The 24,517-nt window shown below is 40.2% G+C and overlaps 5 protein-coding genes across 5 annotated transcripts; 3 read left to right on the top strand and 2 right to left on the bottom strand.

Annotated features, from left to right (window-relative positions):
- Window positions 1-1,175: 1,175 nt before the first annotated feature.
- Window positions 1,176-5,080, bottom strand: LOC106084992 (DNA replication ATP-dependent helicase/nuclease DNA2). The gene is made up of 4 exons (XM_013248983.2): window positions 4,522-5,080; window positions 3,348-4,466; window positions 2,810-3,215; window positions 1,176-2,745 (listed from the first exon to the last, which is right to left on the bottom strand). The coding sequence occupies exons 1-4, from the start codon at window positions 5,056-5,058 to the stop codon at window positions 1,367-1,369; spliced, it is 3,441 nt and encodes a 1,146-aa protein (XP_013104437.2). The 5' UTR covers window positions 5,059-5,080; the 3' UTR covers window positions 1,176-1,366.
- A 1,728-nt stretch (window positions 5,081-6,808) lies between these two features.
- On the top strand, window positions 6,809-7,326 carry LOC106084984 (uncharacterized). Its single transcript, XM_013248974.2, has 2 exons — window positions 6,809-6,893; window positions 6,950-7,326. The coding sequence occupies exons 1-2, from the start codon at window positions 6,809-6,811 to the stop codon at window positions 7,324-7,326; spliced, it is 462 nt and encodes a 153-aa protein (XP_013104428.2).
- On the top strand, window positions 6,809-8,366 carry LOC106084986 (cell cycle checkpoint protein RAD1). The gene is made up of 3 exons (XM_059367503.1): window positions 6,809-6,893; window positions 6,950-7,242; window positions 7,304-8,366. The coding sequence occupies exon 3, from the start codon at window positions 7,362-7,364 to the stop codon at window positions 8,232-8,234; it is 873 nt and encodes a 290-aa protein (XP_059223486.1). The 5' UTR covers window positions 6,809-6,893; window positions 6,950-7,242; window positions 7,304-7,361; the 3' UTR covers window positions 8,235-8,366.
- Window positions 8,367-11,096: 2,730 nt separating this feature from the next.
- On the top strand, window positions 11,097-21,121 carry LOC106084987 (formin-J). The gene is made up of 6 exons (XM_013248977.2): window positions 11,097-11,297; window positions 11,475-11,639; window positions 12,318-14,552; window positions 17,958-18,185; window positions 18,255-18,379; window positions 20,836-21,121. The coding sequence occupies exons 2-6, from the start codon at window positions 11,535-11,537 to the stop codon at window positions 20,867-20,869; spliced, it is 2,727 nt and encodes a 908-aa protein (XP_013104431.2). The 5' UTR covers window positions 11,097-11,297; window positions 11,475-11,534; the 3' UTR covers window positions 20,870-21,121.
- Window positions 20,996-23,525, bottom strand: LOC106084988 (trichohyalin). The gene is made up of 3 exons (XM_013248980.2): window positions 23,094-23,525; window positions 22,219-22,731; window positions 20,996-22,141 (listed from the first exon to the last, which is right to left on the bottom strand). Exons 1-3 carry the CDS (start codon window positions 23,428-23,430, stop codon window positions 21,132-21,134), a joined length of 1,860 nt encoding a protein of 619 aa, XP_013104434.2. The 5' UTR covers window positions 23,431-23,525; the 3' UTR covers window positions 20,996-21,131.
- Between the last annotated feature and the right edge of the window lie 992 nt (window positions 23,526-24,517).

The following is a 24,517-nucleotide window of genomic DNA, read 5'->3' on the forward strand; positions in this document are numbered from 1 at the left end:
TTTGAAAGAATCGAAAGAGAGTCAGTGAGAATGGGTCTGGCAGTAAATGGAGATAAGACGAAATGGATGGTATCAACTCCCAAAATGCCCTGCACAACCAAGCAGATAAAGCAAATGGAGAAAGTTGGGAACCATAACTTTGAGATAGTCAGTAACTTTATCTACCTCGGCACCGCCGTAACCGAAACGAATGACACCAGTTTTGAGATTAAGCGAAGAATAATACTGGCAAACAGATGCTACTGTGGACTAAGTAAGCAGTTTAGAAACAAGGCAACCTCTCGACAGGCGAAGATTGCACTATACAAGACACTGATACTACCCGTGTTGTTATATGGTTCTGAAGCATGGGTACTTCTGAAAGCAGATGAGGTAGTGCTTGAAGTATTTGAGAGAAAGATTCTTCGTAAAATATATGGACCAGTTTGCGTTAACGAAGAATATAGGCGACGTATGAACCACGAGCTGTATGACGACGACAGCATAGTTACACGCATCAAAATACAACGGCTGCGTTGGCTAGGTCATGTTGTCAGAATGGATGAAGAAACTCCAGCAAAGAAGTCTTTTAAAGGCAAACATGGTGGTACACGCAAACCGGAAAGACCACAAGCCACAATCCTATGGCAGCCGGTTGTACGTACCGGATTGACCGATGAATTCCTTCATCGGCAAGGGCTGCCGCCTCAGTGTACCACACACTGCTACTACAACAACAACAACCAAAAGCCCGATGGGAAAAACCAAGTGGTGGGAGACACCTCGAAACTTAGTGTCAGAGATTTTAGAATGAGCGCAGAAGATCGAGGCGCTTGGAACGCTATTCTACGTTCGGCTAGTGGAACAAATATTCTGTTATAGCCAATTAAAGTAAAGTAAAGTGGCTCAAGAAGTCAAGACTCAAGATCGGTTAATATGGCAGCTATATCAAAACATAGACCGATATGGCCCATTTACAATCCCAACCGACCTACACTACAAAGAAGTATTTGTGCAAAATTTTAAGTGGCTAGCTTTACTCCTTAGAAAGTTAGCGTGCTTTCGACAGACAGACGGACGGACGGAAATGGCTAGATCGACTTAAAATGTCATGACGATCAAGAATATATTGGGTTGCCCAAAAAGTAATTGCGGATTTTTTTAAAGAAAGTAAATGCATTTAAAAAGTAGTAAAATTGAATTTTTTTAGAAAACAAGGAAAAATTTTATTCATCTCGTGTCGAAAAAGACTTAAAATTTTTCTCTTTCACTTAAAATGGCTATAATTGACATTTCTCAAAAAATTTGTGAATAATTTTTAAACATAATCACATGCATATAAAAAAAAAATTACCGATTCCAATTTGTGTCATCATCATCTTCATGCCTAAGAACTTTGACTATGTATAACTTTGGTTAATTCATCCATGACAGAATCCCAATGGAAACCCATTTTATTGTCTTCCAACTTAAGCTTACAAAAGCCAGGAATGCGCTGCAAAAGTATCTGGAAGGGGGTGTATTGTTGGATGCAGTCGGAGTCGCCGACAATAATTAATTTATGCTTAGAACGTGTGATGGCCACCGTGAGACGACGTTTGTCCTCTAAGATTTCAGCATCGCGGCAACGTTCGGAGTTCTTGGAATCGGCTGGCCCGGTGCGTGAACATGAATAGATGATAATGTCCTTATCTCTGCCCTGATACTGATCCACAGTATTTACTTCAACCAAGGAGAAATTAAGCTGGGCATTTTGTTTTCCATAAAACTCCTGATGGTGTAAAGCAAGTTTGCGCAAGAGTTCCACTTGCACTCTATAGGGTGCTATGATGCCAATGCGATCTGGGTCATATTTACTCTCCAACAATGTCTTTACTATGTGGAAAACGATGGCGGCTTCACAGTAATTGGAATATTTCGAAAATCGTTTAGGAGTTTTAGTTTCTTTACTAGTCACCTCATCCCTGGCAACCGATGAATCTTCGTTAAAGTTTTTCTCAATTAGAGCACAAGTGGTGCTATGCTTGCTTTTGGCATACAGCGAAGAGCGTTCCGAGCAATCTTGAGTGTCCAGAAGAAATACCGATTGGTCTACATGTGTTTGTAGCACTCGCTGCAACCATTTCTCCTGTGGATTTGGCAGAGACATGGGCAAAGGCATATTTGCCATTTTTATTTCATTCGAAGCACACAGCAAAGAGCCGTTGTAGGTCAAATCATTAGCCAACTTGGTGATGGTTTTATTCATGCGGTATTGTAGCGTTAACACCGAAGTAGCCTGCTGAGAATCCAAGCGATGGAAGAGAGACTCGTCAGCTCCCTTCTTTCTGGCCTCGGCAGATTTAACAAGAGGGGGCAATTGTTCGGGATCTCCAACCAATATGAAGCGGTCACAAAAGAACAAAGGCCTCAGAACAGTGGGCTGCATTACCTGGGTGGCTTCATCCACTATGCAGAAATCAAAGCGGCGATGCATGAATATGGCATTGGAGGATCCCAAGCATGTAACTCCCACTATGCGATAAGAATTGTAAAATTCATTTAATTCATGTTCCGTATGGCAGTTGGCAACTAAAGTTGATTCACAGGATTCATGCAGTTGTGGGTTAACACGAGCTCCATTACCCAAACGCAGAAATGGTACATTGTGAGGTTTGAGACGCAATAGAAGATTGTCAACAGCCGAATGGGTATGACTGGTTATGACAATGGATTTGCCCATTAGATAGAGAAGCCGTATGATGGCCACCAGAGTTTGAGTTTTACCTATGGGTGAAGAGGAAAACACTACTAAAAAATGGGTTTAAAGTTTTTTTTAAAACTTACTCACCTGTTCCTGGCAAACCCTTTATCAACATAAACGACTGTGTGGTTAAGGCTTTCAGCACTGCTGCTCTTTGTACCGAATTCAGCTGTTTCAATATTTCAGCTCCTTCGGTGGCCACTATTTTCGGCAATACCTTATGAAATGTTGGCTGTTCTAGTTCCACAATAATCTGCCTTAGACGTTGCGATTTGTCGGTGTCATCCAGTAGTATGCCCAAATTGGTAAAATTAAATGTATTTCCCGAATGCGAGTCGTACTTATCAATAATGAACACTTCATTGGAGTAATTTTGCATGAGATTTCTTTCTACACTAACGGTAATAGAGGATGAATCGAGATCCGTTATGGGTCCTGCTGCAATGGCCAAGCGTTTGGTTGTGGAGACAATAATATATTCTCCCAGAGAAAACTGCAGAGAAAGAAAGGAAGGAATTTAGAATAAATTTAGGGAAAAATTTAATTCCATAGGAAATTGGGGTAAAATTTTGGTTTCTATTGGAAATTTTATAAAAATCTTCGATTGGTATACCCCATTACTTACCCCATATAACATTAAATCTTGTCCCTCAACATCCTTCTGGGCGGTGCAACCATTTTGAGTGCTTTTCAAGACAAGCCTATGCTCATATCGAGTTTCTTTCTTGACAATTGCTTTGCCATCATTTGCTATATGCAAGCCACAAATAGCTCTGCCCATTTGTTCTCTTTCGTCCGGGGTATAACACCATAATGCTCTCTGAAAATTAGATTTTCTAGCTTCTTTCTCCTCCATCATTAGCAAGTGACACCATTTTATGAAATATTCATAGTCTTTGGCAGTTAAATGTTTAAGACTCTCTTCGGATAATTTGCGTATGGGATGATTGGTTCTTAGTTCTAGTGAGGGATCGGTTTTGGCAAAACTACAGCACAACGATGCATAAGCACACTGTGCACAGGCAGTGGGATGTGATATGGGTTCGGGCAGTTCAAAGGGTTGTATGAATTTACCATTGTCCAATTTCAAATCGCTAGCAAGATTGGAGTAGTCAGGCATATTTGTCAGATAGTGACCAATTTCATTTCGCAATGTTATTAAATCCCGCTGTTCGTTGCGTGTGCTGGGAATTTCTCTCAAAAAGCCTTCTCTTAAATAAAGCAACAAGCCCGAATTGGTGGGCTTATCCAATGCGTTTAGCATCATTTGATATAGTATCAGTTGACCCTTGTGCTCCATTGAAAATGTGGCCCTTCCAGTCTTTAATTCTAAAGGCAAAATTTTCTCTTGTTTTTCGTTGAATTTTGCCATCAGTCCCTTTTTGTTGCGTGACTCTACTTTTACCGACACATCGATTTTTCCTTTAATTCCCATTTGGGGAATCCATAGATTTTCTTCAATATCTCTTATCTCACATATGCGTCCATTAAAGTTATCCTTTTCTATGGGTATGCTGTTCTCCTTCTGGTCAATATACTGCTGTACAAATTTGTGTATGTTCTTGACGAACTGCATCACCTCCAACGTGGTATCTTCTCGAGTCAATTGACTGCTGTACAGCATAAAGGCAGTATCTTGGGTATTCAGAAGGTCCACTGCCTCTTTTTCGATATCCTTTAGCTGCAGAATACCTTTCTCCAAAACAATTTGCAACAATTCATGGACCAAGGAACCAATAACCATCTATGCGAAAAAAATTATTATTCCGAGAGTTTTTTTCATGCATGATATTACCTACCACTTTATTATTGGGATCAATACCTTTGAAGCGATCTTGAAGCACTGATTTTCTACCGCAAAATAACGAACCTACCACTGTAGTTCCCGAAATCAACCAATCGGGATAAACCACACAAAATCCTTGATCTTTATCTACTTTGTAAGCATCAAGGCTTTCATCGAATTGAGCTTTCAGCGAAACTATATCATCGGCCGCAACTCGAGTGTGACACCAGGGACCTTGCAGGAAACACTTGGCTTCTGCATCTTGGCCATCTTCATTCTTCTGAAGACCCACCACTTTAAGTATCAATGCAAATGTTTTCTTTTCCCTTTCTACTTCTTTTACCAGACACCTTTGCCATGAAGTTAGATCCAGTTTTGCTTTATTGACTTCTTTTTCTGCTGCCTCAATTGCTCCAAGATCAAAATCATCCTCTTGATCAAAGAGAAAATCATAATTTTCTTCCATTTCTAGGTCTTTATCAAGTTTCACCTTTTTGGCCAAGTGTTCAGAATCCATGTTTTCCGGCATTGATCTTTTGATAGTGCTCATGGTGCTATTATTCTCCTGGACGACACATTAATAGCAGTGAAAAGATGAGGACAAAAATGTATGCCTCGAAAACAAAAACATTTTTTCCCGCAAAATTTGTTTATGCTTTTACAATTTGGTAACACATGTTTTAATCTTAGTTACCCATTCACAATAAATTCAGTAGGGATGCCATTGTGACGAGGGGCCAGAAAGCGACCTAGCTTTTTTAAACTTGACGGTTTTATATTACTACTGGATAGATAAGCGGTGTAGGGCAAGAATAAAAACACTAAAAAGTTTCCAGTGCAATTCTGTTTGTTTGCCATGAGGTGGTAACGCCATTTACCAACCTGTCCAAACAATACGAGGAAACAAGTGCAAAAATTCGCAAAATTTGCAACCAAAATTTGCAAAACATGATTTGTGCACGCAATTGTATAAAAAAATGGTTTTGATTTAATCATTCACAATAGGATCATTTCTGCAGGTGGCCACACTGGCTGTGTTTTATTTTAGTAATGTAATGTACTTTAGTTTAGTATTTTAGTATTATTTATGTATTTTAGTTTAGTAATGGACACGAGGACCATCCTATCACATGGCCTGGGCTAATTGAAGCCACGGTAAATGTGTTCGGTGATGGCATGCAAAGCTGTTGTTGTGCTATGCAGACTTCGAAATCCATGGTGAAGCTCGGCGTGTGGAAATTCTCCTACGAGGCTCGGGAGGAGTAATGCCTCAAGCGTCTTTGCTACTGGTGAGAGAAGGGAGATCGGTCTGTACGACTCCCCCAAGCTAGGGTCCTTCCCAGGCTTCAGTAGCGGAATCACTCTGCCCATTTTCCCGACATCGGGAACTATAAGGTTGAGGACAGTAGTAAAGTACTCAACACCAGGTGAATCCAGATTCTTCTACATCAATGTAGAGATTCCGTCGGGGCCCAACGTCTTAGATAATTTGGCGCCACGGATGACATTCGTAACTTCGTCCACGGCAAATTGTTGTGGCTGTTCATCGGCTCGGAGACCACGAATTTGGCGAATGGCTCTCCTCCTTGCCCTGTCACTCTCAGGATGCACAAAAAATTGACAGCTGAACAACCTGGCGCATCTCTTCCGATCAGTCACGGTTTTTCGCCAAAAGTGACTGAAGTCCTGTCATCCCGTCTACTGGGGTTCGAGAGTGGACCACAGTTTGCCTACACCAGTGCCTAAGTTACATTGCTCCAAGTGTTCCAACCACAAATTATGTTCGTTGACTAACCTGTTTATTTCCAGATTCAGCTCGCTGATTTTGGGGTTAGTGGGGTCCATACAATGAATCCCATCACGCTCGTCTGCGAGAAATTGGGCCGCACTTGGGGCATTCGACCGGCTGGTATAAAGCGATTGGCTGCTGCTCGGTTGTGTGTGTATTATAGTGAAGAACGATAACACATACAAACAACGAAAAATGGCGCGAACAAGATAAATACACAAAATCAGAGTTCCACTAATCTCTGATGCCTAAATACACAAAATCAGAATTCCACTAATCACTGATTTTGACAGATAGTGCACTCAATATTTTGTTGTTGTGCAACTGCCACCACCTGTAAATGAATAGATCTTGGCTTAATCCATTTCGACATTTGTTGTTTTTTTTTTTTTGACTTCAAAGTTGATTATTCTATTGTACTTTTTATTCAGTAAAAGTCGACTTTGACTTTTTTACACAAAAAGTCTATTAATCGATTAGTCGAAAATCGACTTTTAGATCACTAGTAAACATGTCAAATAAAGCGGCATTGTTGCCTTTGATCCTGGAAAAAGTTTTCGAAAAGTACTCTGCCTCCAATATTGATAATAATTTAGGTGAGTTTTTGGAATATTTAACATTCTATGTGTCAACTAATCAATTCTCATTTAAGGTGATTTGTTTGTGGAATTAAATGCCATATTGACGGCACGTGTGGTTAAGGCAGCTTTAAATTTACTGGACCACCAATGTATTGTGGTCTATCACAATATCCCCAAAACTAAACAAGTAGCACAAGTAAACGAGAGTTCCTCAAAAATCATTTGGGTATTTCCTCATGTTAATTACTGCACTTGTACCTACTTCCAAGAGCAAGTATTGGGTGCCAAAGATCCAAGTACATCCTCCTACACCTGCGAACACGTTTTGGCTTTACGTTTGTCTCATCTGCTTAAAAGCGATAAGGTACGATTTGAGGAACTGCCGTTTAGTAAATTAAAAGTACTGCTTTCCAACTTCTTACCAGAGGATAATCACCAGAGCGACTGATTGATGCAATAAATGTACCCCATCTTTGTGGTCTCATGCAACATTCGAAACTTCTGTATGAAAAAGGAATTTTGCACAATTTGAAAATGTTGACACAGTCCCAATATTCCAATTTCAAATTCGTGGCTCGCCTTGATCAAATAAAGACATTAACTGCGGGCATAAAGTCTCTGACCTTTGGAGAGTATGGTGCCTTTATGGTCAATGAGGACGGATTCACATGTACTGTAGAACAGGGCAAATGTATACAGGCCTCGTTGTTTTTGATGCCCGCTTGCTTTTCGGAATTCCATGTGGATGGTGTGGTTCATTTCAACATAAATATGAATGTGCTCAACGAATGTCTGAGTATATTCTCGGGCATTGATTGCAGCTTGAAAATGTTCTACAAAGGACCCGAAGCTCCTCTCGTTATTGTGTTGGAACCCAAAGATGAAAGTGACATAAGTACAGAATGTTCTATAAAGACCATGCTGCAAGATGAAATAATGGAGTACGCTTTGGATGAGAACAGTTCAAGTTTGAATGTCCTTTTTATAAGGGGCCCTGAATTAATGACTATTTTCCAAGAATTTGATAAATCCACAGAAGAATTGGAAATTACAATATCTCCTAGAAGACCACATTTTAAAATTGATACTTTGGGTGTGATGCAGTCCGAATCGAGTATTGAAGTGGCAAAAACAAGCGACATGATTCTCATGTTCAACTGTCGCGAGACAACAAAGGCGCGTTATAAATCCTCATTGATACGCCTGACACAGAAAGCACTGTCCGTTTCCAGCAAAGTTGCAATTAAGACAGACCTCAGCGGTTTAATGGAAATGCATTTTATGCTTCAAGATTCTAGTGAAGCAGAAATATATATACAATTTTTCATAACACCTATGGCCGATATTGAAATGTAGGAAGAAGGTATCATTTGATTTTATTTTCTAGGACCCAACATTGTTACAGACCATGTTATAAAATAGATAGATATTATTTTTAAGTTTTTAAATATATGTACGTACATTTGTTACAGTTTACATTTAATGGAAGGAAGAGTTTGTGTTATTCGTCTCGTAGGTAAGAAATAAGCCACATGGCCATAAAAATCGCGGCACGGGATAGCTGTTAGCACCACATAGGTTGGTGCCTGTGAGCACCACACTATGCGGTATTTATTGCTGTCACGAGAAGCTTAGCTGCGAGGTACCGGGCGCGTCCATAGGTTGTGGATAGTGGAAAGCTCCATACGGAGTAGCTCCATACGGAGTAGCTGTAACGGCAGCCGCGGACAATCAGCGGTATCGAGTGGAGAATCTCAGTGTGAGGCACAAATACTGAGTGCCTATGATGCTCGATATGACGAGGCGGGTTATTGGCGCCTTTAAATAACCGCGGCGATTGCTTCTATGGACCTGAACGAGCTTCCTCATCCGTGGAGTTGTCGAGGATCGCCGCCTCCACATAGAAATGTGGTTACAACAACAACAACCACTTGGTAGATAAGTTTTAACATGGCAGTATACCTTACAAATAAATGTAACCACTATTAGTAAGGAAATAACCACCGCTGGGGATGTTCACGCCTGTATTTGAACCCAGGCGTTCGGCGACATGCTAACCTCTGCGCCATAGTTAGACAGAGCTAAATGCTCTGGCGTCAGACAATGCAAGGTCAAGACTGATTAAAAGATTTAATAACCATATTTGGTTCATTAGAGATGCCGCAAAGATTTGCTGTGTACCTGGTTGTCAAGCGGTGACGGTGAATGAGGCTGCTGACGAGGTAGGCTGTATTAAGTTGCTGTACCCACATACCTGCATATGGGATGGCGATACTTGGAAAACTCCCTTCTGGGAGGAAGATTTATCCGGTACATATACCCGCCGACTTAATTGAATTGTTGATAAGTTTTGCTTATACTACGAAATCAGTGGACCCGGCCCTGTGGCTCCGCGATTTATTCGGGAGTTAATGTAATGGGGTGCAGCGGTGCTCAAGGCCTCGAGACCAATTGTCTCACGAAGAAGAGCGGGCCAAGGATGTATGGTTTTTATTACTTATCTGGATTTGGACTGGCTTTTGCAATGTTAGGACTTTGATGTCTAGCGCGATGTGAGAGGCGGACTTTGTGTGCATAAGGGGAAGGGTTTTTGTTTGCATAAGAATAAGTTAAAGAAGGTTGCATCTTTTGTGCCGTTGTTTTAGCAGTGTGTTATACACTAAGGCGGTAGCTCTTGACGATGAGGAACTCCATCGGGTCAATCCGGTGCGTACAACTGCTGCCATGAGATTGAGGTCATAGTTAACATGGTAAGCTCAGCTGAGGGCTACAGGTTACGGAGAGTGGAATGCTCCATACGCAGTAGCTGCAATAACAGTCCCGGACAACCAATGGTATCGAGTGGAGTCTCAGTGAGGGGCCGGATGGCATCGGCCCTTGCCTTCTTAAGTTGGATAAATTTGCCGGCCTTCGACAGGATTTGAGATTTCTCCTCCTTCATATGTCGAAAGTGGGAAATAGCAAAATAATTTTAAATAAAACTATTTGCCTTTTGAAATTTTTTGTAAAAAAATCGCAATTTTTTTAAAGTATTCTATTTTTTTTTTTTTGTAAATATGCAGTTGTTTTAATTTAGTTGTTGTTGTTGTTGTTGTAGCAGTGTGTTACACACTGAGGCGGCAGCCCTTGCCGATGAAAAACTCCATCGGGTCAATCCGGTACATACAACCGGCTGCCATGGGATTGTTTTAATTTAGTGTCCTTCTAGAGCATATTCGTAATCTACTCGTTTATACCTATAATTTGATACCCATATTACCTAGGATTAAGAGGATTCCAAATTCTCAAGACCCCGTAGATCCTTTTCGGGTCAAAATCATGTGCCTTTTTTGCATATTCGTAATCTACTAATCAATACCTTTCATTTGATACCCATATTGCCTAGGCTGGACAACTTTCCCCCAGGGGGCATTTTTTGGCCCACGGGGGTCCAAAGGGCCCTAGCCCCAAAAACCGACTTCATATTCGGGTTCCTGGAGTCAAAATTAGGGGGTACGCAAAAATTAAATTTTTTTTGCGAACTATCCAAGATATATTCATTTACAGGTAGTGGCAGTTGCCCAACAACAAAATATTGAGTGCACTATCTGTCAAAACAGTGATTAGTGCAATTCTGATTTTGTATATGTTACCAGATCGCGCCATTTTTCGTTATTTGTGTGTATGGTTCTTAACTATAATACACACACACTCAACCAAAACTCGTTTGCAGATAGTGCACTTTGCAAGAAAAAATTATACTCGGCTGTTTACGTTACACTACTTTGTAGTTATGTCATAAAACTATCCCGTATAATACACTTCAGCCAAAATTCTGTGACTCCATTCGAATTCTTTTGTTCAGACTGACATAAAAGACCGTTGTAAGTTTCCACTAAATATTTAACAATCCCCTTACTACGTACCTTCTTCTATAAACGGAGAATTGCTCCAATGAAAATGACCTAGTGTGACTCGGTAGTTTCTTTGATGTCTTATAATACTTGTTTATATATGACTAGAAATCCCCCACTTTTGTCGTTTATGTTACTCATAGGTGTTGTTCTTCTTGCTCAAGGTGCCTTACTTCTCGTACTTCTCGGTCGTTTCTAAAATTATTTTTTAATAACTTTGCATTCGTTCAAAATGACAACCATTTGGGGGAATAAACAAAAATCCCCAACAGATGGCTAAAATTCATAAAGTGGCAACCATGACAAACATAACCAGCTGTTGCTCGCTGCAACTGCAGTTCATTGAAGCGCGCATCGCGCATGTTGTTTTGAATGGGTTTAGTTTTTTGTTATGCTAAAGAATAGCATTTTAACGCCACTCCATATTTTACCATACAACAAATGCCATTTGCGAGAATCCAGGTTTCCATGGTGACCACCACTTGGAACAGAACCTAAGTACTACGTACAGCAAAACCAACAGATAGTAAGTTTTCAATTAGTGACACTGCCGAATTATTGACACTTTCTCTGTGTCTCCCTCATAATTGAATTAAGTTATTATGATTATTAATGTAGCCTTATGAATATAAATCGATAATATTCAAGGGAACATAAAGAATAATTTTTCTATTGTGGTTAACTTTATTTCTGCCAAATGGAGGCTTTGCTGAAATATTTGCAAGAACATCAAGACTATCAGATTTCTGCCCCTTCATGTGATATGGATATTGAAGCCAACGGAATGGCGGGAACAAGCGCAAACGTGCTGCAGCGGAAGTATGTTTCGGTGTTCCGCATCGATGGAGAACCCATTATACCCCCACTGGTAAGACAGCTCTACGAAAAGACATTGGCGTAGTGAAAATAAATGGCCAACAGATGTAGCTGACATATTTTTAGGAAAATTTAAGATCTCATAAAGGAAGAAGAGAAAAATTTCTATCATACCACTGAATGCTAGCCGATATAAGTTTCAGTTCAATGTGGAAGTGTTTGCTGTTAATAGCCACGTCCGAATGGCATGCCTCAAAGAGAAAACTCTCAGTAGAGGGAGAATACTTAGGGCTTTAGTGAGGAAATTACTAAAACTTAACGTGTTCTTGACATGGAATTCTAAGCGGACATGCAAGGACATCAAGTTTAGCACATAAATGGTCCCACATTAAACTGTGTAGGTATATGGGTCAACATTTTATGGCATGCAGAATCATGCTTCAAACCCCTTCAATTTGTTACTCAGAATCACTAAAATGCTTAAGTACTCCCTCAACTCCCTCCGTAGCATCATGTCTTGCAATAGCCCAACATCCAATTTAAAGAAGACTTTTAACCTACATTCGACTTCTAGAGCAAACATAAGTCGTGGCGATTTTTTTTGTTGCCGCCTTGCAGAGGTATCTTAGAATTACTTCATGTTCACTACGCCAATGACCCTAAGTGATGCATAACGTTTGCCAGTATAATTGTTCTCGCTGATGATTTCACTGTTAATTTTCTGCTCTAGATGACTACGGAAAAAGTACGACAGATGCAAAAATTAAAAGAAAAAGCTTTGAAAATTGAACAACGTTTAAAAGAACGCAAATTGCGCTTTGCGAACAAAGAAAACGACGGAGCGAATGCGGAAGTATTGCTGTGTGAAACATCGAGATCGTCTATTGCTGCTGACAGCTTATCGCACAGATCACAGGATTTAAGCGAGGCCAATCGAAAAGCAACGGAGGAATCAATGATGCTTTTGCAAGACATCATACGAAGACAGTCGGGGGAGAGCGAAGACCACAGAGCTCATGGTCGAGTAAGCCAAAGTCCTAAAAAGCAGAGCAATGACGAGAAATTGAGAAAATTACAGAAATCGGAAACTCTTATCTACGACAACTCCAAAAACGAGGTTATAAAACAAATACAAAATCTGCAGGACAGTGAGGAGGCGGCTAAGCAACGGCCCACAAGTATGAATTATTCGCCGCCGAAAAAACCAAATTTTTTGCTCTTGGCCAGCCTCAATGAACCATGTATACCTTCGATTTGCATTAATCCTCCCACACCCTTGGTAGGTAATCGACAATTCGGTGAACAGTTGGATGCCACAAGAGATTTGCAGGATTCCGATGACAGTCTCAGTAGCATGTATACACACAGTGATAGGCGACAACCACCTCCAGTGCCAGAACGCACGTACATAACGAAGTTGACCCGCAGTGGAAAGATACACGATTTGAAGATATATAATACTGCCAAAAATGTTTCGACCAAGGTGCAGCAGTACGAAGTCGCCAACAGCGACCAATCATCATATGTAGCTACACCCAACTCTAGCCCAGACAAAGTTGTATCGAAAAAAGTCGCCTCTATTAATACAATGAACCGCTCAGCCACCAGTCCTTCCATAAAACTCAATATGGAAAAATCATGTTTGAATACTACTAATAATTCTCACATTTCTCCAGATAATTCTCTTGTCAGATCTTCATCATTTACTTTGGAAGCACCCTCGAAGGCCCTCATCGAACATATGCGACAACAGCGTTCTTCTTCTCGTAATAAAACATCTAATGGCCAAGTAAATAGAACACCACCCTCAATTAATGCGGAAATGACACGAAAAAGTCCTACAATATCACGAGTACATCGCGACACAGTTGAGTCGAAGGCAAAACGTGTTCAGAAAGTGGATTTGAAACCAGCTCGTCAGAAAATTCTACCAAAAGCTTCACAACAAAAACTGGCTCAGGCTGCTGTTGCCTCTATAGCACCGTACAAAAGTAATAGCTCCAGCTATGCCACACACGGTAGTACCAGTAATTTATATAAAACAAAGAGGTCACCCTATGACCCACCCACAAGTTATACGAAATCATCTCCACTACAAACTAAAGCAAGAAGTTCGTCGCAGGTGAGAAAATCGCCCACGCCTTCTGTGGCATCGACCACAAGTCGACGTCCCACCATGAAATCTAGTGTATCGAAGAGTACCATTCAGAGCCCACCGAATTTGGACAAAGATGCCTTGAATCAAATGGATAAAGAGCAAAAGGAGAAATTTGTGCGCCTCCTTAGGCAGCAAGAAGAAGAACAAAGAAAATTAAAGCAAGCATTTGAAATGCAGCAAAAATTACTTATCGAACAGTTGAACAAGGAAATGGCATCATCACAACTCAACTCCCCACCATCTGACTCCTCTAGAATGGGATCTTCAAGGCCCGCTTCAACCTTGACACAACACAGCGAAAATTCAAATGATCAGTCTTCTAGTGCCTCTCCCGATTCGCCACAACAATGTTCAACAAACCGGCAGTACTCCCAGAAAATCTTGCCATACACCAATGAAAATAACTTGCCATCCACAGGCAATGTGGGTCACCATACCACAGACTACTCTCAAGTGCCTTCACTAACTCTCTCGAATTTATCCTCAATCGATCATTCAAATGCCAATATTTCCCTGGAATCTTCATCACTGTATCATGGATGTGACCAAAGCACCTATAGAACAGACACAACCATAACACCTGAAGAGAATGCACATAAACATTCAATGGGAGCTGGTGCCAGCTCTGCATCGCGACGAAGATTATTTCCCCAGGAACATAATGCAACGGCTGTGCCCACTTCGACTGGGGAGACATCAATGCGACCATTTAATACAGTTTCCTCAAATAATCATCGTTTAATGTCAGATTTACATAAAGGAACTGGAACTGTAGCTATTAGTGGCAGTAATTCTAATGGCAGACGTGTAAGTTTTAATTCTATTTTGGTATTCTCTTGTTATACCCTTCATCATGGTGTGTGCGCTAATTGTGCTACTACTTTAAAAACATTTGGATATACTAATCTGAGATTTTCATAAAGTATAAGTCTTAAATTTTAAATCGATTTAGCGCAAGACAGTCTGCCAGTATGTCCGTCCGCCCATTTGTTTTATTTATTTCACACATTGGTAATGCAAGGCTTGCTATTGTCGAAAAAAAAATTTCCCTGGAAAATGTCTGCTAGTATTTAAACGGTTGGCTTTTGACGGGATTTTATTTTTAGTATTTAAATGGTTGCCCTTTAGAGGGAGTTTGTTTTTTAAATTTTGTTTTTTTTTGTTTCTTGTGAAAATGAAAAGTGTACAATATACTCTGCCATTTCATCATGGTGAAACTCACAAGACGAGTAAACACATTCTCCCCACATGCCACAGCAATTTCCGATAAAGTCAAAAGTAAAAACAAGGTCCTCAAGTCACTAGCCGGCAGTACGTGGGGTGACCACGTACAAAATCCCAAGGCAGCCGGTTGTACGTACCGGATTGACCCGATGAAGTCCTTCATCGGCAAGGGCTGCCGCCTCAGTGTACAACACACTGCTACAACAACAACAACAACAACGTACAAAGCAATTGGCCGGTTTGTGGTAAGTTATGCAGCGCCAGTGTGGTCTCGTCAACTTTGTGACACGCAGTGGAATAATATTCAGATCTGTCAGAATGCCGTCCTCCGAACTGCGACGGGCTGGCTCCTCAGTTCTCATGTGGACCACCTCCATGCTGACTAAGCAATACTTTTTCGGCTGTTATTGCAGAGACCATCCAAATCATCATCTTGTGGATGAAGAAGCCTTAAGCGTGAGGTTCCGCGCTACAAGAGAGAACCTCCAGATCAATCGCATGTCAAGCAGCACAAGACAACACTCATGCAGACACGGTAGCTACCGGGTAAATGTAGTCCTTGGAAAGCGACCGCCTCCCATTGAACCTAAAGAAATCGACCTCCCCCGACAAACCAGAGTAGTTCTGTCTCAATTACGTTGCGGCAGATGCAGCTGCCTCAACTCCTACAGAGCTAGGATTGATGCCAACGTGCAAGATGTATGTCCCGATTGTAACCCGGGACCGCACGATACACGTCACCTGTTTAACTGCCCGGCCAAACCCACTCGACTCAGAACCAGATCCCTGTGGACGCAACCCATCTTAGTCGCAGAGTTCCTGGGTCTTGACACTCAACAGAATCAAGCAGACGAAAGATAGAACACAATAAACTGCTACAACAACAACCCATGACAATCAATCCCATGGCAGCCGGTTGTACGTACCGGATTGACCCGATGAAGTCCTTCATCGGCAAGGGCTGCCGCCTCAGTGTACAACACACTGCTACATCAGCACAACAACAATATCCCTGGTAATAGAAGCCGCATAGACGTCTGCAAGGATGGTTCCAAGCTAGACCAGGATCGGTCATATCGAGATGGTGATCCTTGCAATAAAGGAAACGGTGTAATGACTAAGATGTAATGTCATAACGACGATTGGCATAAATATCTTCTCAGACAGCCATTAAAAATATCGGGAAAATATTTCTGAATTCAAAAACCCGCCCTCGACTGTCTCGGATCACGAACGAGTAAAGCTAGCCACTTGAAATTTTGCAGGAATACTTCTTATTAGTGTAGATCGCTTGGGATTGTAAATGGGCCATATGGGTCCATGTTTTGATATAGCTGCCCTATAAACCGATCTTGGATCTTGACTTCTTCAGCCTCTAGAGGGCGCCATTCCTATCCGATTTGGCTGAAATTTTGCATGAACTGTTTTGTTATGACTTCCAACAACTACGCTAAGTATGGTTCAAATCGGTTCATAACCTGATATAGCTGCCCTATAAACCGATGTGGGGTCTTGACTTCTTCAGCCTCTAGAGGGCGCCATTCCTATCTGATTTGGCTGAAATTTTGCATGAGGTGTTTTGTTATGATTTTCAAAAACTGTGTTGAGTGTGGTTCAAATCGGTCCATAAACTGATATAGCTGTCATATAAACCGATGTGGGATCTTGACTTCTTCAGCCTCTAGAGGCCGCCATTCTTCTCTGATTTGGCTGAAATTTTGCATGAGATGTTTTGTTATGATTTTCAACAACTGTGTTGAGTGTGGTTCAAATCGGTCCATAAACTGATATAGCTGTCATATAAACTGATGTGGAGTCTTGACTTCTTCAGCCGCTAGAGGGCGGCTTTCCTATCTGATTTGGCTGAAATTTTGCATGAGATGTTCTGTTATGATTTTCAACAACTGTGCTAAGTGTGGTTCAAATCGGTTCATAACCTGATATAGCTGCCATATAAACCGATGTGGCATCTTGACTTCTTGAGCCTCTAGAGGTCGCAATTATTATCCGATTTAGCTGAAATTTCGTACAACGACTTCTATTATGACCTTCAACATATGTGTCAATTATGGTCTGAATCGGTCAATAGCCTGATACAGCTCCCATGAGCCCCTTAAGGGCGCAATTATTATTTGCGCCTTCTACTATGGTCTCCAACATTCAGTTCAATTATGGTCCGAATCGGACTTGATATTATAGCTCCAATATCATAGCAATTCTTTCCTTTTATTATATGTTTGCCTAAAAAAGATACCGGGAAAAGAACTCGACTCGAATGCGATCCATGATGAAGGGTAGATAAGATTCGGCCCGGTCGAACTTAGCACCTTTTTACTCGTTTTTTATTTTTATTTTGCTGCTTTAACGTTTATTTTTAATTGTTTTTATTTGTTCAATGAGGTTTTTTAACCAAGTATTCTAATGTATTCTAGCAATTAAAATATTTTTAATAATGCTGTTCTCAAATTCTTTTCCCCCATTTCTCTCTAAGCTTCAGTACTAATACACAAAATTGGATGTTTAGCAAGTATAGTTTTCAAAACTTAATCGCAATGACTAATCGATTACAGGTCGAGGGAAGCGGTTGGAAAAAAAAAATACCACTACTAACAACATGACAAATCAATTTTTCTCCTAACACGCCTTAACTAATAATTTTAATATGTACTTATGCTCCAATATTCTGATTGCTCATTACAACAAAATTAAGTGCCTTATATAATGTATTTATCAATGTGTATATTTTCGATACCTTTTATAGAATGTTTTTTCCAAATACTCACTACTAACATCACATAACATTTTGAATATGTATGCATATAATGCAATTTGTTGGGTTTATTTGAGTACATCTTTTTATTGACTATCCTAACTCATTATGATGTTTGACTGTTTTATTAAAAAAATTTAAATAAATTATAAAAATTTAAATGCCATACAATACGATGTTCCTATGGACATGTGCTTGTATTGTTGCAATTATTTTAGGAAATTGATCAAATCAATAGAGCCAATGCTGCAGCCACGATTATAAATGCCTATGCAAGGGGTTTTCTTGTGCGGCGACTCTTTAAGACCGAACAAATTCAACGTATCGTTCAAACCATTCATGATACATTGATATTTGTTTTGAACTTGCACATGGAAACTTGTGAGAATCCCGAGGAGGGCAATACTCCGGCCAATATCAAGCTAAAAGCCAGACTACTTCAACAGGTAAATCGGGTTTTTCATTAATTTTCTCTATGTTCTAAAGGAAATTATTTTTTATTTTTTGTTTTTAAGCTATCTTCGGCCACCCACACTCTACATTTGGTACTCTTTCAAACATCTGTTAATGAGCGAATGGAAATTATAGCACGTGATCGCAAGCGCATAAAACACAAACTCATGACAATGAGTCGAAACAGGTATATAAAGCTAAAGGTGCTAGATTTATATAAAAAGTTTATTCTTTACCTTTATTGGCTATGACAGAATATTTGTTCCATTGGACGAACGTAGATTAGCGTTCCAAGCGCCTTCTGCCCTCATTCTAAAATCTCTGAAACCAAGTTTCGAGGTGTCTCCCACCACTTGATATTTCCATCGGGCTTTTGGTCTTTCCGGTTTGCGTGTACCACCGTGTGTGCCTTAAAAAGACTTCTTTGCTGGAGCTTCTTCATCCATTCTGACAACATGACCTAGCCGTTGTAGTTTGATGCGTGTAACTATGCTATCGTCGTCATACAGCTCGTGGTTCATATGTCGCCTATATTCTTCATTAACGTAAATTGGTTAATTTATATAACGAAGAATCTTTCAAATACTCCAAGCACTGCCTCATCTGCTTTCACAATTACCCATGCATCAGAACCATATAACAGCACGGGTAGTATCAGTGTCTTGTATAGTGTAGTCTTCGTCTGTCGAGGTAGATAAAGTTATCGACTATCTAAAAGTTTTGGTTCTTTATCTACTCGGTTGTGCAAGGCATTTTGGGAGTTGAAACCATCCATTTTTGTCTTATCTCCATTTACTGCCAGACCCATTTTCACTGACTCTCTTTGGATTCTTTCAAAGGCTGCAGTTACTACTTCCGGTGACCGACCCATGATATCGATATCGTCGGCATAGGCGAGTAGCATGTGTTCTCTTGTGATTAGTGTGTCATGTCTTTTCACATCTGCATCTCGTATAATCTTCTCCAGCAGGATATTAAGGAGATCACACGATAGGCTGTCTCCTTGTCTGAAACCTCATTTGGTACTAAATGATATTCTTTCCTATTCTTACTGAGGAACGCGTATCAGCAAGTGTCATCCTGCATAGTCCTATTAATTTTGTAGGGATAACAAACTCAGACATGGCTTGAAATACCTTTGAACGTAAAGGGGTATCGAAAGCGGCTTTGTAGTCAACAAAGAGATGGTAGGTGATGATTTGTACTTCTCGGGTCTTTTCCAGGATTTGGCGCAGTGTGAATATCTGATTGAGGGTGGATTTCGCAGGTCTAAAGCCCCATTGATAGTTCCCAATTATCTCATTGGCTTTAGGTTTTAATCTTTCACACAGTACGCTCGAGAGTATCTTGTATTCCTCTGTAGTTGGCACATTTCGTCTTGTCTCCTTTCTTGTGTATGCTGAGGTTCCAATCATCGGGTATGCGTTCTTCTAGCCAGATGAGCTGATGCATAAGCCTTATCAGCGTGTCGCCTCCGATCTTAAATAGTTCAGCGGATAACCCGTCGGCTCCTGCTGCCTTGTTGTTCTTTAGCCGGGTCACTGCTACTTGGATCTCATTCTGGCTAGGAGGTAAACATTCTATACCATCATCAGGGATTGCTTCTGCGGTATCCTCTTCGCCGCCAACGTCGAACACTAGCAGTTGGGTAAAATGTTCCTTCCATATCCTTAGCATGCTGTCTGTGTCAGTTACCAGATGTCCTTCCTTGTCTCTGCGGGAGGATTTGCCTCCGTTTTTACTATTCCTTTGTTTCTCATAGTAGTTCTCATAGTTTTCCGGGGGCGGGTTACTGGCCCAGCGCCCCAACCGCATGGGTTTTGTGGGATTGCACATGTATCCCTCGTTGTGGCGAGCCGCTTGCTCCAAGATCCGACGCTCGCTTCCAGCCGCCCCTAACCTGGGGATAGACGCTAATGTTGGCTATTGGTTATTGGAAGGCGCCAATAACTCACCTTGTCATCGCGAGTATCATTGGCACTCAGTGTTTAATTAAGAGCCAGTGCCACCTGACTCCTCACTGAGACTCTCCTCTCGAAAATTGCTGACTGCTCGCAGCTTTCCACCATCCGCAACCTGTGGGCGCGCCCGGTAGCTTTCATCTAAGCTTCCCGAGATAACGATGGACACAACACAAGTCGGAGCTCAAAGTTCCAGCCTGTGTGGTGCTCATAGTTATCCCGTGTCGGCCGGTCTGGTCACTGCAAGCGCATTTATTGACCAAACTTGCCAAAAATTTTGTACAGTGCTTTCCCCGATGACTAAGAAGAAGTTTGCTAAACATCGGTTCAAATTTAGTTATAGCTCCCATATATATGTTCATCAGATTTGCAATAATGTTGTCATTTGTCCACTTCATTTATTACAACTTTAAGATATTTGCTCGAAATTTGATACGGATTGTTTAATAACCCATCCGTCAAGGTCCATCAAAATTGGTTCAAATTTAGATATAGCTCCTACTTTGTACTTATAGGGTATGTGTAGGGTATTATACAGTCGGCACAGCCCGACTTTTGCCCTTCCTTACTGGTTTTAATATAATTTCTATATCTTTGATGGAAAATCTAGTATAAATCTGGCGAATAAATTCGGAACCGTATATAATTAATTTTTATTATTTTGTTTTTTATTTTCCACCAGCTCTTCAAGAAGAACTCCAAGAATTGCCGGCTGAAATTCAGTTTTATTGAAAAGGAAATTGAAGCTAGACTCACATCTCAACAAGGCATTAATTAACAAAAATATTGAATTTAAATTAAATCATTAAAAACAAAACAAAAAAAATTATTAAAACTACGAATTAAGCAAAGAGTTTGAAACTCCTTATTTTTCTATATGTTTGAAGAACCGAAAAAATTGTAATGAATTCAAATTACAACAAATAAATGGAACAAGGAATGGATTTTTGGAATCATCGCCCACTTAAGTTGGGCTTTTCAATGACACGAAGGAGCAGCATATTGATTTAATTTTTTTAAATCCTGCATGCTATAACGTATTTTCGCCGAACTCGTAAGACCATTATCGTTTTTGGAGGATATGACAATGGATTGTCCTTCCTCACCTTGGACAGTTGAACTAGGCTCATCTTTATTTTGATCTTTTTCAGCTTTAGCTATGATTTCATTAATTTCCAAACAATTTTGTAAAATATCCTCATGAACTTTGGAACTTTTATTGTCTTTGCCAGCCATATCAGTTTTATCCCCTTTAGCCGGTGGCTGTGAGCGACCAACAGTGAGTTTTGTAACCATGTGAGGTGGTACTTTACGTTCGCAATTGATTTCATGATGTTTCTTATAGTGCTGTACAGCCTTAACGAAAGGATATAAAGGTCGCTGCTTTTGCTGGGCATCCTTCATTAGGTCTCGAGCATATTCAAAGAAGAATTTATCTTCTTGCTCGGCATTGTCCGTATAATGTTTGCTAGTTTTCTCAATGCTTTGCTGTTTCTCGTTCAACCTATTACGATGATTTTCTTCAATTTGCTTATCAAGGAATGAACGTATTTCACGAACATTCTCCAGTATGTCTTGTCTCTCCTTGGCAACGAAATTAAAGTTGACTTCTTCATTCTTCAAACGTTGGGCAATCTCAAAACGTTTCTCTTCGTCAGCACGTAGTTGAGCATCTTTAAGTTCTTGCATTTCCCTCATATGAGCCTCAATGCGTGCCTGTTTGGCAGCTCTGTCCTTACGTATTTTCTCTTGCTCTTCGGCAGTAAATTTAAGTTGCATGGTCGAGATATCACGACGTAGACGTTCATTTTCAATGGCCTGAGTATTGTCAACCTTAGCAGCGAGTTTCTTGACTTGTTCAGCAATTCTCTTTTGTTGATTATCGTGTATTTTTTTGCTTTGTTCAGCAAGCAGGGAGTCCAATTGACGTTTTCCAGCAGTATAGGCGCAGGCCAGGCTATCCTCTACTTGGTTGACCATCTTATCTCCTGTTAAGGAAAAACAAAAAAAAACCAAAAGTTACATAACCTTAGAACCAAAACTTCACCTTTTTTGGTGTACTTACTTAATCTGCGCTGTTCCACCATTTTCATGGCCTCCAAAGCATTTTTACGCAACGTCTCCCTTTTCTTTTCCAATAAAGCCATTTCCTTTTCCCTATGTGATTTTAGTTCTGAATCCGTTATTTGTCTAGCCGCTTGTATCTCCTTTAACTCCTTTGTCTTTTGCTCCGAACGAATTTTTTGATTCTCCTTAATGGTTTGTAACAACTCCTGTTTATAGAGGTTTGTGTTTTTGGTTTTCTCCGTCAAACGTCGTTGCCCATCTGCAATCCAGGACATGGCTTGGCCATGGCACATCACTTTCGATTCACATTCTTGTTTTAGGGCTGCCTTTCTAAACTCCTCGTTTATTTCACGTTGAACGTTGCGTGCGCGCAGAACTTCGCTTTGTAGAACAGCGGTTTGTAAATCCCGCGGACCTGGCTTTAGTTTTTCTATTAACTGCTGTGCCTTGGCTATTTTCTCTTGACGTTTTTGGGCTTCGTTTTCCTTGGTTTGCTCGTAAGATTCCTTGGCTGAAATAAGAAGTAGAAAGTGATTTTAGTGAAACTAAATGCTAATGGCCTTTGAGTTTAAAAGTTTGGTTTCAACTAAGGAAGGGCCAGAAACACTGATCTCTAAGGCGTCTGGAACAAAGGCCTGTGGGAGATTTTATGAGCAACTAGAAGGCTGAGTCTTTGATCTTGATTCGATTTAGCTAAAATATGGTGTGTGAAGTAAACTCAAAGAGCCCTACAGAAAATGATGCCGGCTCCAGTGAAAATTTGGAAATGTTTTCAATCTAACCTCAAAAAGTGATGTATAGACAGCTATAGGAAAATAATTTTTCGAATACGTGGTGATTTTAAATCTTAAGTCTTCTTATTTTAACTCTTACCTTGTTGTGTCTTCTTTTCCAATTGGTCTTTCATCTGCTGCACCCTTTCTTCTTGGGTTCTTTGCTTATTTCCTTTGAATTGTGCAACCAATTGGTCATTGCCTGCTTTCAAGTGTTCCAAATATTGTTGCTCTTCGTCAAATTGCTGTTTTGCTTTGGACTTCTCCAACGGTATGGCATTATTTATAATTTTGTTATAACGTTGATTTGAAAGAACTATTGGCCATGCTTTGCGACGATTGCGAGCATCAGACTGGGCCTTGTTAACAGCATCTGGTTCAGCCTTATGTTTTTTAATAGAATCCATTTTTTTAAATGGTGTTGAAGTTGCAATCATTAAATATATGAAAAGTTTGAATAATTCTTCCTTCCAAAATGATAAGTATAGTAAAAACCGAAAAATTAAGTTGTGAAAATGTCGTATGATGTTTAAAACAACGGTTGCTGTGTTCTTGGTTTTAAAAATAATAAATAAGTGGTTTCTAGGGTGATGCCATGTTGTTGTTGGGAAAATACACAGTTTGCTCGAATACGGAAGTCAAGTGATAGTTAATACTGAGTTGGAAAAATGGCGCCGCAATAAATATTGCCTTGAATCATAAATATCAGATGCCGATGCATTCAATTTGTGTTTTGCATTCAAATAAGCCTAGGTCTTCCAACAAGATAATGAGGGAATCCTGCACTCATTCACAATAGAGCGGCAATAACAAACGTTCAGCTCTAAATAAGTGCTAATTGCTACTTCGCCTGTCAATAATGTAAAAGTTGTCTCTGGGAAAAAAATTAACGGCAACTCTTTTATTTGTTTTGCTAAAAATCGATATAAATTCTTTAAAGACAAACTGTTGAGTTTATCTACACTGTGCTCTATTTCTGTGTCCTGCAATTAAGGTGTTATTAAAATTTAGTTATAAATTGGCTTACATTTGTGGAAAACCTATCAACAGGTATCTACGCATGTGTTTTAATGTAATAAGAAATAACGGTCCCCACGAAAGGTAAGTACATAAAGACTTGCAGTGAGTGCTCCAATTTTCTTTAACCATGCCTTTTACAAGGGAAGATCAACCGATCGTTCGGCCATTGTTCTCATGGTTATTGGTTTTGTTGTTGTTGTGTAGTGATGAATAAAAGGCGCAAACTCTAGTTATGGATAATTGTAAACAATTTATATTCATGTTATAAGTAAAGTGGAAGACAAGAAAAACGAATTATAGAGGAGAAAACAGGTTTTGATGTCCACCAACAATGTTGGTGGAAATGAACCAATCACATTTTTGCTAGCAACACTAGCTCAGTCAAAAATAGTTTGAAGTTCACTGCATTGGAAATTGACACATGAAGAGATGTTGTACAGCAAGCTGCAGCTGTTAGTCTGTTGTGCTAATCGTAGATTCCATAGGAATTCCCATGTTTGTTCT

This window comes from Stomoxys calcitrans, chromosome 4 (assembly GCF_963082655.1).
Source record: "Stomoxys calcitrans chromosome 4, idStoCalc2.1, whole genome shotgun sequence".
Classification (NCBI taxonomy): domain Eukaryota; kingdom Metazoa; phylum Arthropoda; class Insecta; order Diptera; family Muscidae; genus Stomoxys; species Stomoxys calcitrans.

What these genes read in the sequence shown, in the direction of transcription:
- LOC106084984 (XM_013248974.2), top strand. Translation starts at nt 6,809, where the DNA reads ATGTCAAATAAAGCGGCATTGTTGCCTTTGATCCTGGAAAAAGTTTTC. An exon ending in CAATATTGATAATAATTTAG is followed by an intron (nt 6,894 to 6,949) that starts GTGAGTTTTTGG and finishes TTCTCATTTAAG; the next exon opens with GTGATTTGTTTGTGGAATTA.
- LOC106084988 (XM_013248980.2), bottom strand. Translation starts at nt 23,430, where the DNA reads ATGATTGCAACTTCAACACCATTTAAAAAAATGGATTCTATTAAAAAA. An exon ending in GGAAAAGAAGACACAACAAG is followed by an intron (nt 22,732 to 23,093) that starts GTAAGAGTTAAA and finishes TTCTTATTTCAG; the next exon opens with CCAAGGAATCTTACGAGCAA. An exon ending in GGTGGAACAGCGCAGATTAA is followed by an intron (nt 22,142 to 22,218) that starts GTAAGTACACCA and finishes TTTCCTTAACAG; the next exon opens with GAGATAAGATGGTCAACCAA.
- LOC106084992 (XM_013248983.2), bottom strand. Translation starts at nt 5,058, where the DNA reads ATGAGCACTATCAAAAGATCAATGCCGGAAAACATGGATTCTGAACAC. An exon ending in TTGATCCCAATAATAAAGTG is followed by an intron (nt 4,467 to 4,521) that starts GTAGGTAATATC and finishes TTTTTCGCATAG; the next exon opens with ATGGTTATTGGTTCCTTGGT. An exon ending in AAAGGGTTTGCCAGGAACAG is followed by an intron (nt 2,746 to 2,809) that starts GTGAGTAAGTTT and finishes CTTCACCCATAG; the next exon opens with GTAAAACTCAAACTCTGGTG.
- LOC106084986 (XM_059367503.1), top strand. Translation starts at nt 7,362, where the DNA reads ATGCAACATTCGAAACTTCTGTATGAAAAAGGAATTTTGCACAATTTG.
- LOC106084987 (XM_013248977.2), top strand. Translation starts at nt 11,535, where the DNA reads ATGGATATTGAAGCCAACGGAATGGCGGGAACAAGCGCAAACGTGCTG. An exon ending in AAGCCAGACTACTTCAACAG is followed by an intron (nt 18,186 to 18,254) that starts GTAAATCGGGTT and finishes TTTGTTTTTAAG; the next exon opens with CTATCTTCGGCCACCCACAC. An exon ending in ATGACAATGAGTCGAAACAG is followed by an intron (nt 18,380 to 20,835) that starts GTATATAAAGCT and finishes ATTTTCCACCAG; the next exon opens with CTCTTCAAGAAGAACTCCAA.